The 22,680-nt window shown below is 36.1% G+C and overlaps 1 protein-coding gene across 1 annotated transcript in view; it reads left to right on the top strand.

Moving 5' to 3' along the window:
• MYT1L (myelin transcription factor 1 like) overlaps nucleotides 1-22,680 on the top strand; it is a 220,988-nt gene that overhangs the window by 89,418 nt on the left and 108,890 nt on the right. The window contains exons 2-4 of the mRNA XM_053938244.1: nucleotides 279-333; nucleotides 516-549; nucleotides 854-916. Coding sequence (XP_053794219.1) covers nucleotides 279-333; nucleotides 516-549; nucleotides 854-916 — 152 coding nt within the window. The remainder of the gene's footprint in view (nucleotides 1-278; nucleotides 334-515; nucleotides 550-853; nucleotides 917-22,680) is intronic.

The raw sequence follows: 22,680 nt of genomic DNA, 5'->3' as shown, positions 1-22,680 counted from the left end.
ATATCCCCTTGAAAAGAGGAAACAGCACTTAGTTGCACACCATTTGCTATGACAGCAGGGCACAGAAACTGACTGTTTAAAGCAGAAATTACTGCATTTTTTTGTTTTTACATAAACAAAAAGATCCTAAAAATCCCTTGAAAGGAGAACTTCCCCTTACAGGATAAAATGGAATTAAAATAGTGTCAATAAATCGTGTGAGAGACTGTATCAGTCTGTGCATTGATAGTCTGTGCATGCAGGATAAGAACATTGACTGCCTGCTAATCTATTCCCAGATGGAGGTGGATGCAGACGAGAAGCGCCATCGCACACGCTCCAAAGGTGTTCGAGGTATGTCTCTTGCTTCACTAAATCACTCAAGGCCCCGGCTCAGGGTGACCTTCATCCTCCAGAATCTCTTTGCACAATTCATTCTGACCCTTGCTTTTACACAACCTTTCTGGTAATTTTCTGTAGAAGAGGGGTACTTGTAATAGATGATAAATTTTTATATGTTTTCCATCTCTCTGCAGTTCCCGTGGAACCAGCCATACAAGAGCTGTTCAGGTTAGTGCTCTGAGTGTAAAATGTATCCCCATTAGCAATTTAGAAAATTCATGCCTTTTAATGGGTATAATGCACTTTCAAGTTCATTGGTGGTTTGCTCATGCCCTGCTGCACTGATGAAATTAATTCCCTCGAGACTTGCTAATAAAAAGCATCCCTTCTTTTTTTTTTTCCCCTTCAGTTATTTGATTTCTCTTTCTGTCTTGGTTGCCCTCCATCTCTGTAATACCTACTGCCTGCCTGCTTTTAGCATAATCTTTCTGCAGCACACCAACACCTATATGATTAATTTTCTCTTTTGCAGCTGTCCCACGCCTGGCTGTGATGGCAGTGGTCATGTTAGTGGCAAATATGCAAGACACAGAAGGTAATATCTGTATATTTTTCATAATTTAGTGAAGAGATTTGGTAAACAAGTTATCTGGCATGACCTTGATAAACCAAACAATGATAAAAATTCGCAGTTACATATTCTAGAAGCCACTTAGGGTTATTTTTTCTTTCTGAATGTCACAAAATTTAACTCACATATTTGCTGAGGAGACTTGCTCTCATTGTCAATCTCCTCTCAATTTTTGCATACAGTTCTCTTGCTTATATGTTGCAAATTAAGATTTGGTCGCACTTACCTGTTGGCGCTCGTGTTCATGTTATTTAATGTGTTTCATAGGTGAATGAGAAAGAGTTTCTGAGCAATTTTAAGTTCAATGATCAGATTAGGCTCAAAGGTCAAAGCTTAAGGCAAATCAACGATAATAAGACTTCAGAGGTCAAATGTTGTACTGTATTATAATTACCTTTACTTCAGTTTCTAGACTATGAAATGTGGAGACATCTCCTTTAAAAAAAAATTTCCAGCTGTTTATGGTTAATAGTATACAAGGTAGCATATGTTACACATGCTGCATGTGCTTCAAATTAATGTAGACCTCAATCTTTACAGTTCTGTGTCTGCAAGGTCAGTGTTCAATAGTGTTGTACATCCATCTAAACACCATTCTTTTCCTGCATCATTTGTCCATGAATTTTTTGTGAAATATTTTTAAAATTTAACAGCTCTAGAATACATGTATTTTTCTCTCATTGCTGTGCATTTAATTTGACATATTTCATACAGCAGCCTATTGTAGGAGATAAAATGACTGATGTTCAGGCTATCACTTTTCTGAATTGAGGAAGTGTTCAAAGCAGTGTTAAATTATCCTGAAATGCCAGAGTTTTTTTTTCCATTCTTGATTTTTCAGCTTATAAAGTACTCGTGGTGTTTATAGGAGTACATATTTCACACCAAATCTGATTACTGCATGAAATGGGCATATGGGGTCTAGGAATTAAATTGAAATTATACATTAGGGGTTAAGGCATTTATTTGAAATAGGAAAAGATACTGAACAGTGCCACTCAGTCCACTCATGTTCCTTTTTTCTTATCAGTGAATGAAGCTTAATGACAAGTCCAGAAAACACTTTCAAAATTAGACCAAGAACAGTGATATTAGAATTACTTTGAATTGCAGTTAAACTGTATAAACCATAAAATAATTATTCACATTTATTTTCTTAATCTTTTCTTCACTCATAAGAGCAGTAACATTTTTGTTGCTATTTGAAGACTTGGGTTAGATTAGAACACTGATTTAGGAAAACTATCCAAAATAATTATATTTAAATTCACTTGTGACTTTTCATTTCAAACCATGGTTTTCTTTTGTCTGTTTTCGTTATGGAAACACAAGTCTCACAAGTAATTAAAGAATGGCACTAAATCCTTCTTTTCCCTCAGAAATTTCATGACCTGTCAACAGTAAAGTGATATGATATAATGGCCTTTCTAGGTACAAGATTATAGGTACATACATTTCTTTACACTTCATGGAATTTCTATACAGATATCAAAAACATACAGAAAGAAACTCTTTAGATTGAAAAATTCTTACTTTTCTTGTGAATTGCTCTAAGTTTGTGTTAGAGTTGGTGTCTTTGTTTGTGTAAGATCACCCTTTTGGGGAAAGAGGAAGCAATAAATGTGAGGTTTGGAAAGATTACATGCAGTTTTGAGATGTTAATTCCATATTTTGCTTTCTTGACATGATTCTGGTATGTCAGTACACGAACAGACTGAATCTGAGAGCTGTTAATTAAATGAAATTTTGGGCAGATGCGATAAGAATAAAAATTGGAAATACATCAAAAAATCCTTTTTTTTTTACAAAAGAATTTGTTGGGCTTTTATGTTTTCTTGTCACCATGATTGCCAATCCAATAATCAAAATATATTTAACCAATATATGTCCTATTTAATGTAAAAACACAGAGTTCTTTGTTGAGGTTTACAATGTACATTTATCTAAAATTTCTGTTTTCTAGAAGAGAAGCACTTTTATTCACAACCCACACCTACTAAATTTACTTTTTTGAAAGAATTTGAAGGAATTTTCCTCCTTTTCTATTTTGCTATATGGGTGGGAAAGACCCTCAAACATTTCTTCCAAGGAAATCAGACTGTCTTAAAAATTTGATGTGTTCAGGGAATTGCATATCTCAGCTGATGCCTAACTCAATTCCATTTAGACCTACAGAGCATTTTAATGAGGTTAAGACCTTTTCATTCACAATATCAGACCAGCTCATTATTAGGAATGAAATGCATTTGCTTCCACTAGATGTAGTCAGAGCTCTCCAAAATTCTTTTTCTTCTAAAATTTCTTGAAGTCTTGAAGTCTCTGGAATTCCAGGTGGGGTTTGGGGTTTTTGGGGAGTTTGGGTGGTTTTCTTTTTTGTTTGTTTTTTTTTTATTTTTTTTTTGTTTTGTTTTGTTTTTGGTTTTGGTTTTGGTGTGTTTTTTTTTTTTTTTTGTTGTTTTTTGGGGTTTTTTTGGTGGTTTTTTTTTTGTGATTATTGTAATTCTATCTTTGTGACAATGAAAACTCATCCCCAGGTAGTACATTAAGCTTGAACTGAAATGAACAGATCCTTTCATATTTTCAGATAGATTCAGGGGATGAAATGTTGTTTGGCTGATAAAATATTAGATAGAATTTAAAGGAGGATTTTATTGTAGGTTTTTTGCCTTGTTGGTATTTTTAATTATGAAAGAGCTTCAAGGTATTAAAGGAACAAGCAGACTTTCCATGCCAGTGATGTTTCCTTTGAGGTGTATGAAAACACAAGACTGTAACTAGGTAGGGTAACCAGTGGTAAGAGCTTGTTGTATCATTTCCATCTCCTTGATGTTTTTCTAATTCTGTCAAATCATAGTTGGAAGGGAAACAAAACCTTGCATGATTTGGTTGGTAGCTTCCTCCTGGGTCTGAAATTCAGTACCTGATGTCAGCTTGTTGGCTGGACATGCTAATAGACAGCTTAGATGGACAAGTTTCTCTAAAGGACACTTTAGGACAGAATGCTGGGATCTCTAAAATTAATGTGGTGAAAGCACCTCTGTCCAGTGACTGCATGGAAAGGTCAGAAGGATTAACATCGCAGTTTGGGCACTAACAAGAAGTGCCCAAAGTTGGATGGTGTGCCTGCCTTAACTAAAGCAGACTCTTTTTTTTTGTGTGTGTTTTAGTAGTACCTGGAAACCTGAAGCTATCATGGACCCTCTAGTGCTGTCCATGGCACACAGCATGAGCCAATGCCTCAAGGTTAGAGTTTACAAAGGTAGAACTTCAGTACCTGTTGTTTATGTTTCAAAGCACCTGAGGCCAACTGAACTGAAAAACTAAAAGAAAACAAAGGTTGTGAAAGATCTGAATGCAAGATAGAAATAATAATAATAATAATAATAATAATAATAATAATAATAATAATAATAATAATAATAAAGCCGTAAGCATGTTCAGATAGTGGTGAAGACAAGAGAAGAATTCAAAACTTAGGAGTGAAAACCAGAGCACCTCCCTGGGCCATGCCTCTGATGCAGGTTGTTTTAGTCCCTTGGTAGCTGTTCAGGCCCACTGTGCACAGCAGCATAACAATGAACATTGCTTTTATACCTTCAGTACTGTGAATTAACTTTAAACAATAAGCTTGGTCCAGCTCCTTGCATACTTTCAGCTGTGAATAATCCATAATATATAGCAGTGACTCTAACCAGACCAGGAGGGTGTTCCCACAACTGTGTTTTCAGGATGCCTTTTGACAAACACCTGCAGAAAAGCATAGATTCAAGTGTTCTTTCACTGCAATTAGAAGAAACCTTGCCAGTTTCATTAATCAACTTCAGAGGCAACAGGAATCACATTCTGTGTATACAAATACAAGTGTAAAAGTGAGTCCAGTTTCTGGTCTATTCTGCAGGTGCAAATCCCATTGTTACTGTGGAGTAACTGAGTGCAAACTGGCCTGTGTTATTGACTGAGCAGATGTGAATGATGGTTTCAGAAATATTGCCCTTTACTTTGTTGCTCTCCATTTAGAATCTTTATAAAACAATATCATATACCAAATAGGTTCCAATGATTTGCCATGTAAGTAGGTATGTAGACACATCATAAAAATCCCAAGTAGATTCCATTAGAAAATACTGATTGCATGCAGTGGCTTATTTAAAAGCTTCTTAACAAAACAGTTTCTTTTTTTTTTCTCAAGTAACAAAAGCAATTAGATTCTGTAATGGATTCATCACTTGCCAACTGCCATGTTTCTAATATAATAACCTAACAAATAATATTCTACATATAACATCTATTCTAACACAATATTCTAACAAATAAGAGACCTAAAAAAATCTTAAGGTGGTAGCATGGCACTATGTATATTCATCTGGATTCTTTTAGAGCATACAACAGTGTATATTTGAAAACAGATACAGCCACTGTATAGAAGTTAAAGCAAACCAATTGTGGTCTGAAAAAAATTGCATAAAATTTCAGTGAAGAATGTTAAGACCAAATGATAAATCCTTCATATTTAAAATGAAAATACTGATATAGCTTTTACTGTAGCATTAATTTCTATTTGACTGCTGAAAATAAGAATTCAGCATATAATTCCCTGGCAGATGAAATAAACATTTTTCGTGCCTTTTCTTCAGGTCATATTTTATTTGTAAAAAAATTCATTAATTACTGATACAATGTCTTGCAAAAAAAAAAAAAAAAGGCTAGTCTCAAAACCAAAGAGGAATCATAAAATGATGTGCATTACTGTAATGTATGAACTGTCCCTAACTTTATGGAATACATTGCATTTTAATTTTCCACCAACTTTCATGATACTACTAGTTCTTTATTGCTTTACTATCCTGTCTCTGGTTTATTACATTATATGCATAGAATTATTTTGACTATCTTTTAATTTTTAGGCATGAGATTTGTCACTTCATATAAAAATTTGAATTTATAAATACCTTAGAGTTTAGCATTGCTGTTTTAATTAGGAAAGAACCAAACAAGTACCACTGTATTGCCTTGACACTATAAACTGTATTTTAGTCTACATTTTCTAACAGAGTGAGTGAAATAATTCAGACTCCGAAACTTCGAAATTAAAAGTCTCAAATATCTCTCTGTTATTAGAAAATTATTGAATTTCTGTGCCTTGTTGTGCCATATTTCTTATTCAAATTTTTTCATTTCGTATACCTTTTCACCCACCAGTTTGATTGCCATGGCTGCAGCCGTGGGTGAATAATTGCCTGTCTTCACAGGAGCATGTTCTGGAGCTAAAGTCGAGTGCTTGCTTCCTGATGTATGCCTCATTTGGATTCTGCCGACAGCCTAGGGGCTGTATTATTCATGCCTTGACAGATAGCACTCACTAAAAGCATTGGAACAGGGCCAGGTACTGGCAGAGAGATAGTGGAGCATTGCAACTTGCAACCGAGAGGAGCATCTATAATACAAAAAAGAGAAATCCTCATACCTTCCTTTTACTGGTCTCACTTTGATGGAGAATTCATTTGCATCAAAATAAAATACCCTAAAAATAAATACATTTTTTCTAAACTACGCTTCAAAGTTTAACACAATTTTCCACATTTAATTGCAAAGCTGATTTTAATTAGTAAGGCCCTGCATGTGAAAAATGAAGATTCACTTGGGTGAGTGTAACACATTGCAGTGTCTGCTGAATGCTCTAATTAATGTATGGCTGCTGTACAACAGGGTGCACTGTGGGATATTTATGAAAAATTCTGTGCACGCAGCCAGTCTATCTGTATTTTAGTTCTTGAATCACAAGAATAAATAACTTTCCCCCCTTTATTCTTTATGAGACATCATTGTGCATGCCATCACCTTATCCATAAACTTTATGGCATGCCTGTCCTTTTTACTATTTGTCAAAGATATTATAAATCAGAAGCTAGGACATACATATTTTAACATTAATTTGATAGGAGAGCATGGTTGCATGCTGTGCAGAACCAGAGGTCCACTGATGCTTTTGTGCTAAAACCTGACCATGGAACAGTGGGGTCCTTACTTGTTGCTTGCTTTCATGATACTGTGAAAAATCCCACAGGATGCTGGAAGTATAGAGAAATGTGTATTCCTTTATCTCTCAGCTGACAGTCAATCTTTATTATGGTGTTTTTAATGATAAAATGATTCACTGGCTGTTTACCTGAGGAAATATCTAACACTGTCTGTGAAATTTAATTCCATTTTCTTTAGCAGCGTATTTGCTAAAGACCTTCGTAAGTTGTGGTAAATACCAAGAATAATATTATAAATACAATTTATATGAAGTAATTCACCATTTAGGGTTTCTAAAAAATGTTAATAATGAAGCTTCATTGCTTTGTTAAATCCAGCTAAAGAGATGTAAGTAAGCAAGTAAATAAATAAATAAGTGCAAGAGCATAGGGATTTTCAAACAGAACACTGCAAACAATAAATAATTGTGCTGACAGAGAATCCATAATGTATTAGAGGTCTGTATTGGCTGCTGTCTGGATTCAGCAATAAATCCTTTGTCTGATTGTTGATTAATGATTAGAAAGGTACAAAGCTGGGTCTAAACCATCGAGCAACTATCAATTGCAACGAGCAATTGGTGTGAGGCTCTGCATGCTAGTGGCTATTGTGTAGAGATGACTACACAAAGGAACCACAGCTCAATTACTCCTAACACCATCTGGACTGGGAGTAGTTACTGCAGTGGCAACAAGTTGCAGGGCCTGCAAGTACTAGGAGTAGTAGCCTTATAAAGGCAGGGGAAAGAAAGTAAATCAGCTGCAGGAGCATGGAAAGTGTTGGCCTAACTGTGCAGCAGGAGCAGCAGACAGCAGATTTAGGATATGCTTTCTGCAGTGGATGCCCTGGCTTGTGTGTTGCTGAAATGATACGCTCCTTTTCTTTCAAATGGAAGGTGCTGAGCATATTTCTCATACAGCAGTCCACTTGCAGCCATGGGGTTTTCTGTGGGCATATCTGTCTGGAGATGTCCCTGTCAGCCACACAATGAATAAAGACCATGCAGAAAGTATTGGGAAGAAAATTAAAAAACAGAACAAAAGAACAAAACATCCAGTAGTACTGGGGATATAATTTCCCCAACAAGATCGTGGAAGTAGCTATACACATTTTCCCTTTGCCTATGGGAAATTTATTTGGTTGGCCTGGTAGGTTTGCTGAGTACATTGTGTTCTCTTAGGAGAAAAATAAATCGTTTGAGGTTGAATAACTTGTGCTTTTCATTGTGGAAAAGAGTATCTACAGAGTTGATTCACATGTGGTAGACAAGACATTTCATCTCACTATAGCTGTGTTTTCCCATTTGTAAACAGCAAGCAAATTTTAGGCATCATGAGGTGTAAAGACAGAAGTATGTATGGGAGATTATTACAAATGTAGTAAAAAGACAAAAGTCTGACTCTGATTATATGATATTTAAATACAGATCTGTTGAATGATCATTGATGTCAGAGAAAGTCTAACTTTACAATTCAGTGCTTTTTCGACAAAAACATTTTTCTGGATCCTAGAGCAAAATTAACTGATTTGTCACGATAGGACAATTTTATATTTCGAATCTAGTCTAAATTCTAGTCTAAATTCTAGTCTATCTAGTCTAAAATCTAGTCTAGTTTCCCGATGTCATGATTTGTCAATTATTTCTACAGTGTTTCTGTAAAAATATTGAGTCTGAAGTTTGAAAAGCTGGACGTATTTAAGAAAATCTTTTTATTAATAAGTATTTTAGTGAAAATGCAGTGACAGTTTTTAACCTTAAGACTAAACCAGAAAAGCCATAAGCAAGGCATTGCACTGACTTTAGGGTACTATCTGTTAGGATCTGCCTACATAATCCTTCCAGCAGTTCTGAGCAGCAGCCATAGCTACTTGTGTGTGGAAAAATGGTCTGTGCATTGGTGCATCCTAAGTCTGAGCTTTAGAGACAGGAGAATTTACTGGTGAATACTGGCAGCTGGATGGACAGGGAACCCCATCTTATTCCTTGCTCCAGTGTCCACAGAAACACAACTAACACATGGCTTTGAGAAAGTTCTATTTGTAGGTTGCACCCATGCTGTCAGAACAGTGTTGCCCTGCTCTTTTTTCTCCATCTCAGTGAAAATGTTCTGAACTCTTCTAGAATCATTAAAAAGGAGGCAGGAGAAATCATATATGTAATAAAGAGATAAAATTATAGTTCTCTTTTCTTTCAAATATTCACATTTTATCCAACCAAGCAGCTCAGGTATTACCTGAGCTAGAAAAATAATATGAAGAACATAAGAAACCAACTCAAATATGAAGGAGGCCTAAAATTATGCCATGATGTGTCTTTAAAGACTTCTGCTGAGGTTTTTCAATAAGTTGAGACAGCCCTTTCAAAGACATCACTTCTTATTAGTGGTTGATATGAAGTACTGCTTCTAGTGGTGTCAGCTCAGGACAGGGAAAGGAGACGTAGTCCTGAGTGTCTTTGATGGCAACAATAAATCTAAATAAATGCATCCACAGAATTAAAAGTGCCCAGGGGATAGATAGCTCCTGAAGACATCCTCAGCACTCTTCAGCCTAGGACTCTGTAAACAGTGACAACTTCAACCAGGTGACTGGACCTACAAAGTTGGTTTTCTGGCTATTCACCTGAATCACCTTCCCAAGAAAATCCTAAAGCTTACTGGTGACATGCAGAGGGATTGCAGAATCTAATGTCCTTTCATTATTTGCAAGAACTAGTAGTATCATGCTGTGAGGATCCATGGAAGAGTGTAGAAGGGTTTTAATGCCTAAGAGAAAATATTCCTGTGATGGAAATTAGGACTGTGTCTCAAATCCATGAATTATGATGAAATTGAAAATACTATAAAATATACTGAGATAGTACAGGACATGATTTACTTTAAATAACAAAAACAGTCATTTTAAAAAAAGGCTTTTTGACCTCAGTTCCCTGGGCCTGGAGCAGATTTCTCTACCATCACATTTTTTATTTAAAGTAGTGAGCAGGCCGTTGAATTGGATGCACAAGTAGTGGATGAATGCTTTCTATTCAGCTGATTCTTGTGGAAGAAATTCACCAAAGATATACACCTGCTGCTGTTTTTCACCTTCTTAATGTCTCCAGGAGGAAATCTTACCTGTACTTGATGAATGGGGAGTGGGCGTTCAGAAAAAAAGGCTAGAGCTAAAAGCTGGCATTCATTCAGAGTCTGCCTTAAGTCCAAAGAGTGGACCCTCATCAGTGCTCTCTTGTTTTGTGTCCAACATTGAAGTCACAGTAGAACTGTACTTTAAACATTAGGCTTGCCCAAATTAAGAGCCATAGAATTGTTAAGGTTGGAAAAAGACCTTTGAGATCATAGAGTACAACCATTAACTCAGCAATGCCCAGTCCATCACTAAACCATGTACCCAAGTGCCACACCTACATATCTTTTAAATACCCATAGGGATAGTGACTCAAACACTTTCCTGGGCATCCTGTTCCAATACTTGACAATCACTGAAGAATTTTTTCCCACTACTCAACTTTAAACTCCCCTGGCACAATTTAAAGCTGTTGACTCTCATCTTACCACTTGTTACTTAGAAGAGACTAACCCCCACCTGCCTGTAACCTGCTTTCAGGTAGTTTTAGAGACCAATAAGGACTCCCTTCAGCCTGCTTCTCTCCAGCCTCTACAACCCCAGTTCCCTCAGTAGATCCTTATCAGACCTGTGAAAACATTTATTTGGGCTTCTTGATGCCACAGTAAGTACATGGCATAGATAGTTTATCTTTAATCTCTCCTCTGCTTATTGCAGTGTAGCAACTGCTTTTTTAAGCCTCCCAGTTTGTGATCTGTACAAAAATGCCACTCTCCCACTGTTTTCTTCTTTGTCAATAGGTTTAGGACTCCATCCGGATTTGGTTGGAGGTGTTTTCTCCCATCTTCTGGGAACTTGCATTCTGTACTATAGAGAAGTTAAGATACCAGGATGCTTGCATTCTTTTTTCTTCATCTGTATTCAAAAGGAGAGGGAAAGATATAGTTTTGTAACTTTGAGCAGTCAATTGGAGACAGAAAGACTCCATTTTCAGTCCCAGCTTTAGCACTTCATACAGGAAACAGTCATTTTAGAGACAAATTAAATGACTCCTTCACTGGTAGTAAAGTACTGGTAGTAAAGAAGATGTCAGTGTTTTGTTTTGTATGAAGTACTAGAGAAGTGTGTTCTCTAAACCTAGAGTATTATGAAATCTTATGAGCAAGCAGTCTTCTGAGAAATGTATAACAGAGATTCAGTTATCCCTGGCAAAAGAGGATATTAAACACAAATTGCTACACATTTCTGTGTGTTCTAGATTAGATAATGGCCGGAATTGTGATTTCTCCCCTAACCATCTCCAAGTCAAAAGACCGAGTTAATCTCTGTTTCTGTGAGGAAATAAAAAAAAAAAAAAAAAAAAAAAAAAAAAAAAAGGGTTAAAGTGATTAATTCCAAGAGTGGAAATCCCCCTCTACAGAAAATACCTTCTACTAGCCTGGATTACAGTGTCTAAACTTTACTGCGTGTTAAGTGCCTACATGTCCCTAGGTATTAGAAGAGGAGCAAACATACCTCACTTGGATGTCAGAATTTCACTGTGCAGCTATGCATAGAAACAGAGCTGTAATGCTTTTGCTCCCTTGATAAACCAGGAGTTCGTGACTCTGCTACCACACAAGAAATTTGCATCCCTGACAGAAGTTGAGTCACACCTCTGAATTCTAGTCCACTGCCTCTTGCTTTAGACTATCTTTTTTATATCAAAAGTTCATTTTACAAAAACTACCAAGTGTTTTCTTGTTATTTAGGATTTGCAAGGACAGTAAGAAAAATGTACCAAAATTGCTTACCTTTAATGTAGACTTTGCTTGGGCATGGTTTCTTCTAGAATGATGAATGAGGATTAATGTTTGTTGGTTCTTAGTAACCATATGTACCACTTCAGGAAAAGGGGACAAGCAAACTGTCATCTCAAACAAGAGGATATGTCATACATCATGACGTATGTGATTGATTTTCTCTGACATGAATCTTCTAGATGTTTGCATGACAGTAGCTACCACACAAAACCCCCTGGTTTTGAAATTTTTTTCTCATAAAATTCCATCTATATCCCATAGTTTGCCAAAGGAAATAGAAGATACAAAGCCCCAGTGAGATGGATGGCTAAGTGCAGCCAGTTTACCAGGGTAACTGTATTTTATGCTCGTAAAGCTTTTTCAACTGTTTACTTTAAAACATTTCACAAATGTAACTCAATAGACTCAGACCATTTTGCAGTGTTAAGTACTTTATTTCAAATGACACCAAAGGTCATATCACTTGTAATGTTGTAATATGTTCATAACACCACATTGACTCACAAGACTGGTTATAGCAACTTTCTACCAGCACACATTTATAGGGCACAGGGCTTGGGATGGAAAGGAAAAAAAATAATAGATTGTTTTTCTGTCTGAAAATGTAGGAATGATTGTGACAGAATATAATTGCATGACTTTATTTTGATTGGGGCTTTGGAATTAATATTTCTAGTTCTTAAAACACAGACACTTAGCTTCTCTTTTTAATTCTGTGTGACATAAGGAATTATCAGCTTTACAGTTCTTATGTCCCTTCCACAATGGTGAATTTGTTTCAGTGCTTCTGACAAGGCAAGTGTACTACTTTCTGAGTTGCAGTACTGTCTCTGCAACATCTAGGTGTTGCTTGGAAATACTGACATTCTCAGAACTGACATGGCCTGGCTTTGCTTGGCTTGTGAGACCTAAAGAGATCACAGAAAAGGACAGACTGAGAAACTGAGTCAGAGTTATAAAACAAATAACATTTTAGAAAGAATGAAAATAAATTCTGACTGCTATGTTAACTTCAAACATTGGCAGTCAAGCAGTTTCCAGTTATGTTATCAAAAGGATGTAGGAGGAAGGACTGAAGAGTTAAAATGGCATTGACTAAAAGTGGAACAACTTATTTAAAATATAAACAGAGAAAACACTTAGCTTTTTCTGTCTGCTGTAATTGTTGATTGTTCTTTTAAAAATAAAGCAGTCCATCAGACTTAGAAATCACTCTAGGGGAGAGCTTGGTATAACAGCAACAGAACTGCCATGGCTAGTTTAGATTTGTTAGAAGCAAGTTTTTTTATTTTTTTTATTTTTTAAGTATACTATGGGTTAAACTCATCTCTTTTGTAAGTAGGAATTGAATTTCATTCCTCTTACACCAGAGCACTTTGTTCTGATGTTGCTGTAGGACTCTATAAAAAACCACAAACTCAGAAATACAAAAGTTTATTGCCTGGTCTGAGAAATAGAGATAATGAGATTATACCAACATTTTTTAAACAAAAAGAAAATTTAGAATCACCTGGTGAAGAGTCAGAAACAATTTACCTACTGACTACATTACAATATAACTTTGCATGATATCAGATAATTTGAAGTGACATCATACCTATGGCACTTTTCATCCCTACCTTCAAAACCTTCCAGGTATTTTTAAAACGAAGTGTCATCTTGCACCTAGCCCACCTTCTGTTTATTACATTTACCAGTCAATTAGAGATGAGACAACAGATTTCCACCATTAAATTTCTACATCTGGGATTTTCACGAAGAGCATTTCACAACATATAGATCAGAAAATAAGCACAAAATTTTAGAGCACAACTATAAGTAGACCTTTGGTACTGAAATTGAAGACAAGGATCCACAAAATTACCAAGTCTGTAGTTGATCAAACTTGTAATAGAAAACCAATTTGTGTATTTCCTGAAGTGCTGCTAGTTTAGCTAAGCTGTGCTGCTCAGGGCTTTCTACCTGTGAGAATGTTTGAGATTTGCAGGCTGCAGGTTCCAGCGTCCTCTGATCCAGAAGACACAGCAGGTATTCTCTGCTCACACTAACATGCAGGCACCTCATTTCTATAGACAGCATAGCAGTCACACCCCTTTCACTGAAAAAATTCATGGGAGTTGTGCATCCTGGGCCAGCGGTGTTACTAAGGAAGCAACGTACTACTTCGGTTTTTCCACTAGCCTGAATGGGTGCAAGCAGCATGGTAATTCTCAAGCCAGAGCCATACCAAAATGATGAAGGTGAAGACTGGCAAGGATCCTTCTGTCCTGGCTACTGAAGTCAGGCCTTTAAGCAGAAGGAAGTGTGAGGATTTTTGCAGAGAACAAAGAGAAGTTAGTCTGATGGTTAAAGGATTGCTCTGGAAGAACCAAATTTAGAGCCGTAAGAGGTTGTTTGGGTAAAACCAACCAACCAACCAACCAACCAACCAACCAACCAAAAAGAAACCCAAAAATAACAACAACAACAAAAAACAACCAAAAAACCCAAAGAAAGAAAAAACCCACCTACCTCAAAAAAAAAAAAAAAAAAAAAAAAAAAAGAAAAAAGATAGGGTGTTCCATTTGCTTGACAATTTCTTCAACCTTGTTAAAATTGTTGAATTGTCATTAAAAAGAAAAAAGTCAGATACAGGTAGCACACCACCTGTATCAAAACAGAAAGCAATAAAGTAGCCATACATACTACAGGCATGACTTTTCTACCTGAATCAGAAAGTGTCTTTTTTGGATTGTGAGTAATATTTTCAAGATTATGCCTAAGTCAGAGTTGCAAGTACATGTAGACATCAAGAATAGAAAAGTTATTTTAGAAGCATTCTTTTCATAATACTTCATATTTCTTAGTGTGAATATAGCACATGATTGCTCTCGTGACTCCCAAGCTTATATACCTACATGTTATCAGTGGGGAATTTATTATCTGAGGAACTGATGACCTGTGATGTTGACACAACATCATGATAGATCCCCAAATATAAAGAGAACACTTTTAAAAGTAACTAAGTCATTGCTTACCAAATTTCAATGACGTGCTAAGGATCGAATACCTCAAACTGTTAAAAAAAATTAAAGTAACCTTTGAAGTGGCATACACTTTCTAAAAAGTTGGCTTTTATCTTTTAAAACTAAAGAATCTTTTCACCCTCTTGCCATCTTCCTGTTACACATTCCTACTTCCTGTAATTTCTCAATTTTACTCTTTGTTCCTTGGACAAGAACATTATTCTTGACCTTTTGCCTTTCAGTGTTGCTACCTTTCCTGCCTATGCATCTTTAAAACTGAGCAGCTGAAATTCAGAGAGGGACAACTGCCACATTTCTCTTAAAAATCTAGCCATAGGAGGTATATTGGCAGCAGATTTTCAATGGAAAATGCCATTTCCTCCCACAGCCCAGCTGCCACATTTAAACCATGCTGTGTGGGGCTTCCACTCTCTTGGGAGGCTATTTTCATTTGCCTTCAGAGATTCTTTACAGTCTAATGGAACTCACTGTCAGCTATAAAAAGCAACATTATATGCCATAGTATTTTTTTTTAATTGTGATATGACTCAAGTTGAAGCCTTCTTATTCTCAACTAGAATGTGATGGAATTCAGTTTGACTTTTTTGTTTGGGTTTTTTTTTACCTGTACAGACATCCTTCCTTTCATCAGATATATCAAAAAAATGCCAAATTAAAGCCAAGCCATTTAGACATTTGGTTTTTAAAGTTGTGTGATTAACCTGGGAGGTAAGCTTTCAATTTTAGACTAGAGTATTTCTAATTCTCCTAATAATGAAAAATTAAAGCTGAAAAACATCAACTGAACATGAGATATAGATTTGTCCTTTGAGTCTGCCAACAGCTTGAACCAATTTCGTTATGATAGGTAAGCTTGTAACTTTCTGGAAATACTACCTGCAAGACTCCCTAATACTACAGCAAAGCAACTTCTGTGTGCTGCAGAAGGATACTAGTTCAGTAGATTATTATCACAAACAAATATATGCCTTTCAGGGTGTAAATCATGGCAGAGGGGAAGAGGTTCTCAATTCTTTAACAAGCAGAGTTTAGAATATTTCACACTTGAATGACTCCTAACCAACCGTGCAAGGCACAGAGCAGTATCCTGTGGCTTAAGCTGGAGGTGAGACTGGTACATAAGCACTGAAGTGTTTGCAGCTTGTATCACTTTGCTTTTGTCATATTTTTCCTGTAATTTCAGATGTTTACTGATGACAGTCTTGTGTTAGAAGGCTGCTCCATACCATTACTCCTTTCCACTGGTTATATTCTGTAGCTGTTAGCTTTTTTGATCAAGTAAGGATCTTATTGCTATAGTTACAGGAAAATTGTTGTATCCTATTCCTTAATTCTGAGCCATATGTCTTTCTTAGTTGGAAGTCAGTGCTATTGTGTGTCTATACAGAAATGATGAGAAGATTATTTATGATAGGAATCAGTAGTTGATGGTATCACTGTAGTAGCTCTGCATTATAGATGTGATAAAATGACAGCCTACTCTATTACTCAATACTTAAGTACATGCTAGAATGACAGTATGACCTACTGTGTTGTTGTTAAATATGATCCATCAAGTCTATGTCTAAGGGTGTTGATTCTACTAATAGAATAACAGTATCTAGCCATGTTTTTAAGTGATGGACTTAAGTTTTTAAGTTTTTAAAGTTTTTAAGTTTTTAAGTGATGGTAGCTACATGAGCCACCTTTGATTTCCAGCAGTTTACTTCCCTTGGTTTTTGAATGCTTGAACATAGTGTGCTGAAAAAGAAATTGGAATAGAAATATTGGAATAGAAAGATTTCGTATCATGTTCAAGGCTCAAACATTTTGACTGTGCAAAAATACTTTGTAACTGATAGATGAACTCTTGTAGCATATTCTGAGCCTTTCAAATTGGTCATGATTGATTGTGAACTTTTTCGTTTTATGATATTATAATGAAAAATAAATAAATTGGAATTTACCCTACCCTCTACCTATAAACAAAGTTGTCATTCCCACTGAGGCTGAAAATACAGCCTTGACTGTTCTAGATGATGCTTTTATTCAACTCAGTGTAGCCAACATAATTTTCATCTCTGTAGAAAGATAGATTTTCTTTTCCAAAGTTTTTCTTCAAATTTATGTATATATTTTTTTAGATAAATGTGGACTTCAGGATTTTGATTTAGTGCAGAAGTCAGTGTTCTTTGAGTTAGTGCAGAAATGGTCACTGACTCTGCATGCTCCCATTTTTATGTGTCTGGGTTGCATCTAAATCAACATCAAAGTGCACAGAATCAATAACCACTTAGCAAAACTTAATTATATGCATTTTATCTAATGAATCAATGAGTCATTAAACCTGTGGTCTCTGCACTATTCTGCACTCATTGACCAGCGCCAGTATTCAAGGATCTGGCAACAAGACATTATCAATGGTGTCTTCTTGTTCTTGAACATGCAGTTAAGTTGGGTATTTGCCATCCTAAGACGAGAGGGAAACTCCAGATTTGTCTGAGATTGGAAGTACGGGTAGTCTTGAAAAGATTGTGAAGCTAGAGGGGAGAGAGTTATTCAAGTTAAGTGATGCAGCAGCTGCGGAAAGGAAAGAAACAGCTTTCTTTGGGGTTTCTCATGAAACATATTATGGTACATGGCTTTAAATTCTATTAGGTATTGTCTTCATTGAATCTGAACAGACAATTTAAAAGAAATAGAAGAGAGAGAAAAATTCTTGGACTTGTCTCACTTTTAACAGATTCCTAAGCGGTAGAAATACAATCACCCACACCTTTTGTCACTACACAAAGTGTCTAAGAAAGATAAGATGAATAGCCTCCCAGGAGACTCCTGTTTCTCTACCCTGAGTTATGAAGGTATCTTAGCATGAGATGTTTAGACTTAGGTTTTGGAAGCCATGAGGTAGGTGAGAGAGGAACCCCATCAATGACATCATAAGTCATGGGGAAATCAGATTTTATATTTATTTAGTTGTATAAATATTTCAATAATTTGAATAATCAACAACTGCAGAGCATGTACTTATGCTGCCATGTAAGTTTTTAGTCAGATGATGTGTTACATATATTTTTTGTATCTTGCTTGAAATGAGCTCTCCATGGCTGAGATTTTTCCCGTGTATTTGTACAACATGTAGAAATATATTATGCCTCACTTTCCTTCACTGAGCAGCTGTTGTGTTCAACCAATTAAATAAACTTGTTTGAATGGATTGGTTATTGCAAAACTTAAAGTTTCCTTTTAATTGTCATGTCCCAAGAGCAGAGGTCTTGATGATGGGTGAAATGATCTCACCAGCCAGAAGGCAGGTTAGTTTGTCAGTGGTCCTCCCAGGGTGCAGTAACACCAGTTTGGAGTCTTAGTGAACTGTGGTGGGGAGACATTTCACATAGAGATGTGTAGGGACCAATGAAATAAAAGATTCCTGCTTTGACTTAATTTACTCTGACTGTATTAACTAGATCAAAGCTATTCTACTTAATATCTGAATTTCTAAAAGAAAAAAATACTTGAGTCTTGAGCTCCATCATTTACTTCTGGCACATCATTCTATCTCATATTATTTTTACTTTTAACTCTTTTGGCAGTGCTGGTTTGTAGGTACCAGTTCTTTAATGTTCATTAATTTAAATATTTCTATACACAGGTGAATCTGTGGTATGTTCATGGCTATTCATATGTTTAAAAAGGCTCTGAGGTGCAAAAGGGTAGAGTTGGCTTTTAAAACTCTATGAAGAAAGTATCATGTCTTCCTCTGCCTTTTGAGATCTAGCATGCTTCTGGTCACTTCTCTAATTCTACTTACTGTTTCATAATGTGGAAGAATAAATTGCAACTCCAGAAGGAAAAGCAGTTTGAATGTTCTACATTTCACTCATTCCTGTCACTGTAGCTTGTGCCTATTAAGGTAAATTAGTAGTTTTCACTGAACTGAATTACTATTGTATACATACCTAAACTGAAAAGTCAGCAGAGTTCTATTTGGTACAAATAAATTAAGTAAAGGTGGTGTGTTTTGATACTGCACACATAAAAGCACTTCCTGCTTATAAGTATCTGATTTATTTAATCAGAGGCAGAAACTCATGAGGAAGCCAATTTTTCATGCAGAAAAATTGGAGAGATGAGTTTATTGTATTTTAAAAGATATTTGTTAATTTAAATTATAATTTAAATACATTAAAGCATATTAATTTGATCACACTTTTCCAAAAATATTTAAGCATGTGAAACCAGATTTTCCAAAGCACTGGCTCTGGGTTAGTGCCCTAACCCCAACTGAGAAGACAGATGTTTGGGCAGTCATTTTGTAACTGGCCTTAGATGCCACGGTGCTTGGCAATGCAATAGTTGCAAGAAGCATGCCTGATTCTGAACAGTTAAAGGCTCTGGCTCAGTTGCCAGCAGGCTCCTGGAAAGCAGATTTGAGTAAGCCTGTCTTCTAGATTGGGATTCATAGCACATAGGATGCTAGCACAGGGAATTTTCATTCATCTGGTGGGAAGCACCAAAACCAGTGTGTCCCAACTCCGTCTTCTAGGCTGCAATTAGCCATCTCTAAAACAAAATCCCCAAAACTCCATGTCTTGCTTGAACTTTGACTTGTTGCTTTTCCCATTTTCTATTTTCTCTTCGCTTCACAGCCTGGGAAGGTTTGACTCAACACCTCCCATATTCAAAAAGGGTATGCAGGCATTATGTAGGACTTTCATAGGGTAGAAAAGATTCATGACTAGTGTGGCTTAGAAGTAATTTGTAATTTCCCACATGAAGTTTGACTTTACCACCCTGCAATTAGCACTGTCCATTGCTGCTCATTCCTGTAGCAAGTTGGTGTACTTTAAGCAGTATTCAAATACGGATGGAAAATCATCTTCAGCTGAAGGAGTTTATTCTTGCAATTGAGTAGGCAAATTGCTAAGCTGGAATTAATCTCTTTTTATGAATTTATTATCATTTTTTCATTCCTATCAATTCACTGATCCAACTTCACCAGGAGAGCTACTAGGTCTTTGTAATAGTGCATAGTCTGCTGAGAAGGGCTTCTTACTGGAGTGCAGGGAATTCAAGCTGTAGGGTTTGCTGGAATCTAAATATTTGTTTTCAGGTCAACTTCCATCAATTGATGGTATTGGCCCTTTTCAAGCTAATAGTCACTGCCTTGAGAGTGATTTAAAACAGTGTTAACTTGCAGTGTTATGCAAGTTAATTAGATTTGCTCATTCTTTTAAAGAGCTGGATTTGTTAGAGGACTTACCTGATACCTAAAACTCTTCATCTGGACGTCTGGACTCAAATGTGATCTAGCCCAAACCAAAAATAATACTTAACAATATCCAGTGGGACAACTGTAGATGCTTTGGGAACCTTCTGCCTGAAGCCTTAAGCAGAAGTTTGCTTCCAAGCATATTCTTCCTAATTTGCTGTCTTAAAAACTGTACATGATAAAATTCCACCTCACAACCACTTCAGCAACTGAAGTACTTAATTTAGTCTTTCTGATAACCTCATTAGGTGTTTGTATAGCAAATTTTTAGCTTCTATTCCCTACCAAATGTTTTGGTTTCTGTTTCTCATATTAAAAAAAATAATGAGAACACTGTTTCTGGGGATGCTTCTTAGTTTGAAAAAAGGTTTCATAAGATTTTTCAAAATACTACTAAGAAAGAAAAATATATTATTCAGATTTAGAGCATAACATTAGCATTATCTTATTTTTCTTCACTTGGATCTTATAGTATGAGTCATCTGAAATAATAGATTCAATAGAAAAGCTATACAACTAAAAAAAGAATGCTGGTAAACATGGCACATAAGAATTATTTTATCCAAACTGGGTATTTAAATTTGACTGCACTCTTAATCGTCCTATAACCTCCCTTTCTCATTTTCCTCTAAGAGGAGAACCTCCTCCAGATAAAGGTGTCAGTTCCAACTTTGGTGTCCAACTTTGTCATATTGTGGAGGGAAAAATATTGGTCAGTAATCTGATTTAGAAAATCCAGTGTATTTATTTGATCCTATACTATGTATATTTAAATATATATATGTTAATTGTTATAGATTAGAAATAATAAACATACTAATTATACTGAAAATTACATTATATTAGTAATAAAATATATTAAAAATCAATATGTTCAAGTGTAGACAGGAAATACCTATTTCCTGAACTGTACTCCTGCTGAATGTATCAGTGAGTAGCATCATAAAGTTTTTAATGGAGAAAAATTGTATGAAAGTTAAAAAAATACCATAAGTCCTATTCTAACTACGGACTATAAAGTGATACATTATTTCTTCTATTTCTTCAATTATTAATGTCTATATGTCCTCTTGGAGCTTATCACTATGAAATTCAACAGCATTCTTTCCACAAGAATTATTCATGACAGATTCCAAAAACCAGAGATGACTGAGACACACAGCAAAGCAGTGCAGAATATTCAAAAGTGTGTCTCAGGAAGCCCAGATATATATCCATCTGAATGCCAAGAGAGCTGAAGCGTGAGGAGAAAATAAGACAAACACAGCTGACCAGGGGAAATACAGGGAGCAATAAAATAATGGATAAAGGCATACACAACACATAAATCAATGGGGTAAATGCTCTGAGCAGGGATAAACAAGTCTAAAAATAACCAAATAAGGGGATGATCACAGAAGCCAAAATTGAAAATGCAGAGAAAATTGCAGAAGCTGTAAGGACAAACAATAACAGCTTTCACAAATATATGAGGAACAAGAGGTCAATGGGAGAGACTGTCATCTCCATACATGGGGAAGTCAGTGGCAGAGGCTGCTGGGAAGCCAGCGCAGCCTTTCCCTTGCTGTGCTCACTGGGAGACCACAGGGAGCACGCCGGAAACAGAGAGAAGTGTCCTGGAGGCAGAATCTGAAAAATTAATGAAACAAAGGATGAGAGTGGAGCATGTTAAGAAAGAAAAAGAAAATAGGGCAGCTATTAACAGTAGGCTTCAGGTCTGGTGGCCTGTTTCACAGGTTTCTGAAACACATGTGTTTCTGAAACACATGGTGAGAGCTTTTTCAACTCTTTCAGTCTATGAAGTCTGCAGTACATGAGGTATATAAAAGCAGTGTGAGGTGTACAGTTGAAAGGCAGAAGGAAGACAGTGCAAACCAGCATTGCAAAGGTTTTATATGAAAAATCATTGCAATGGTAGCTTTATCAAGTATAAATCCAAGTACAGACAAAACCAGTTTCAGGGTTGCGGAATATCTGGTACAAATTAATTAGAGGAGTGTACAAAAGCTGAGTTTTAGTTAACTAGTGATAGGAAAATGAGTAATGAATAAAAATTGGAAGAGAAGAAATTTAGGCTAGATAGGAGGAAGAAATGTTTTGCTCTGAGTGGTGAGGTTGTGGATCATCTATGAAAGTGTTCAAGGCCACCTTGGACAAGGCCTTGAGCAATCTGGTCTAGTGCAAGGTGTCCCTGTCCATGGCAGAGAGGTTTGAATAGATGATCTTTAAGGTCCCTTCCAACCTAAACCATTCTGTGATTCTTTGAACTAGCATAACCCATTTCCTTAGAAAAACTATATATTTCCAAGCCTTAATGTTGGGTCCAACCATTACAATATACAAATACTTATTTCTTGTAGTTGCTGATGTATCCTCAGTTTTAATTCTATAAGCAAACATACTGACCATAGATTCATAAACATATATAAACTAAAGTCAAAGTTCACAACTTTACTTGAATAGCTGAGCTCCAAAGAGTTACTTAATAAAATTTATAAAAGCATCAAAGTCATCACACAGCTAACTGGAATTGATTTCCATTGCCAGTTATGCACTTACCAGGGA

Source organism: Vidua chalybeata, chromosome 3, assembly GCF_026979565.1.
Source record: "Vidua chalybeata isolate OUT-0048 chromosome 3, bVidCha1 merged haplotype, whole genome shotgun sequence".
Taxonomy (NCBI): domain Eukaryota; kingdom Metazoa; phylum Chordata; class Aves; order Passeriformes; family Viduidae; genus Vidua; species Vidua chalybeata.
This window is presented reverse-complemented; position numbering and strand designations above follow the sequence as displayed.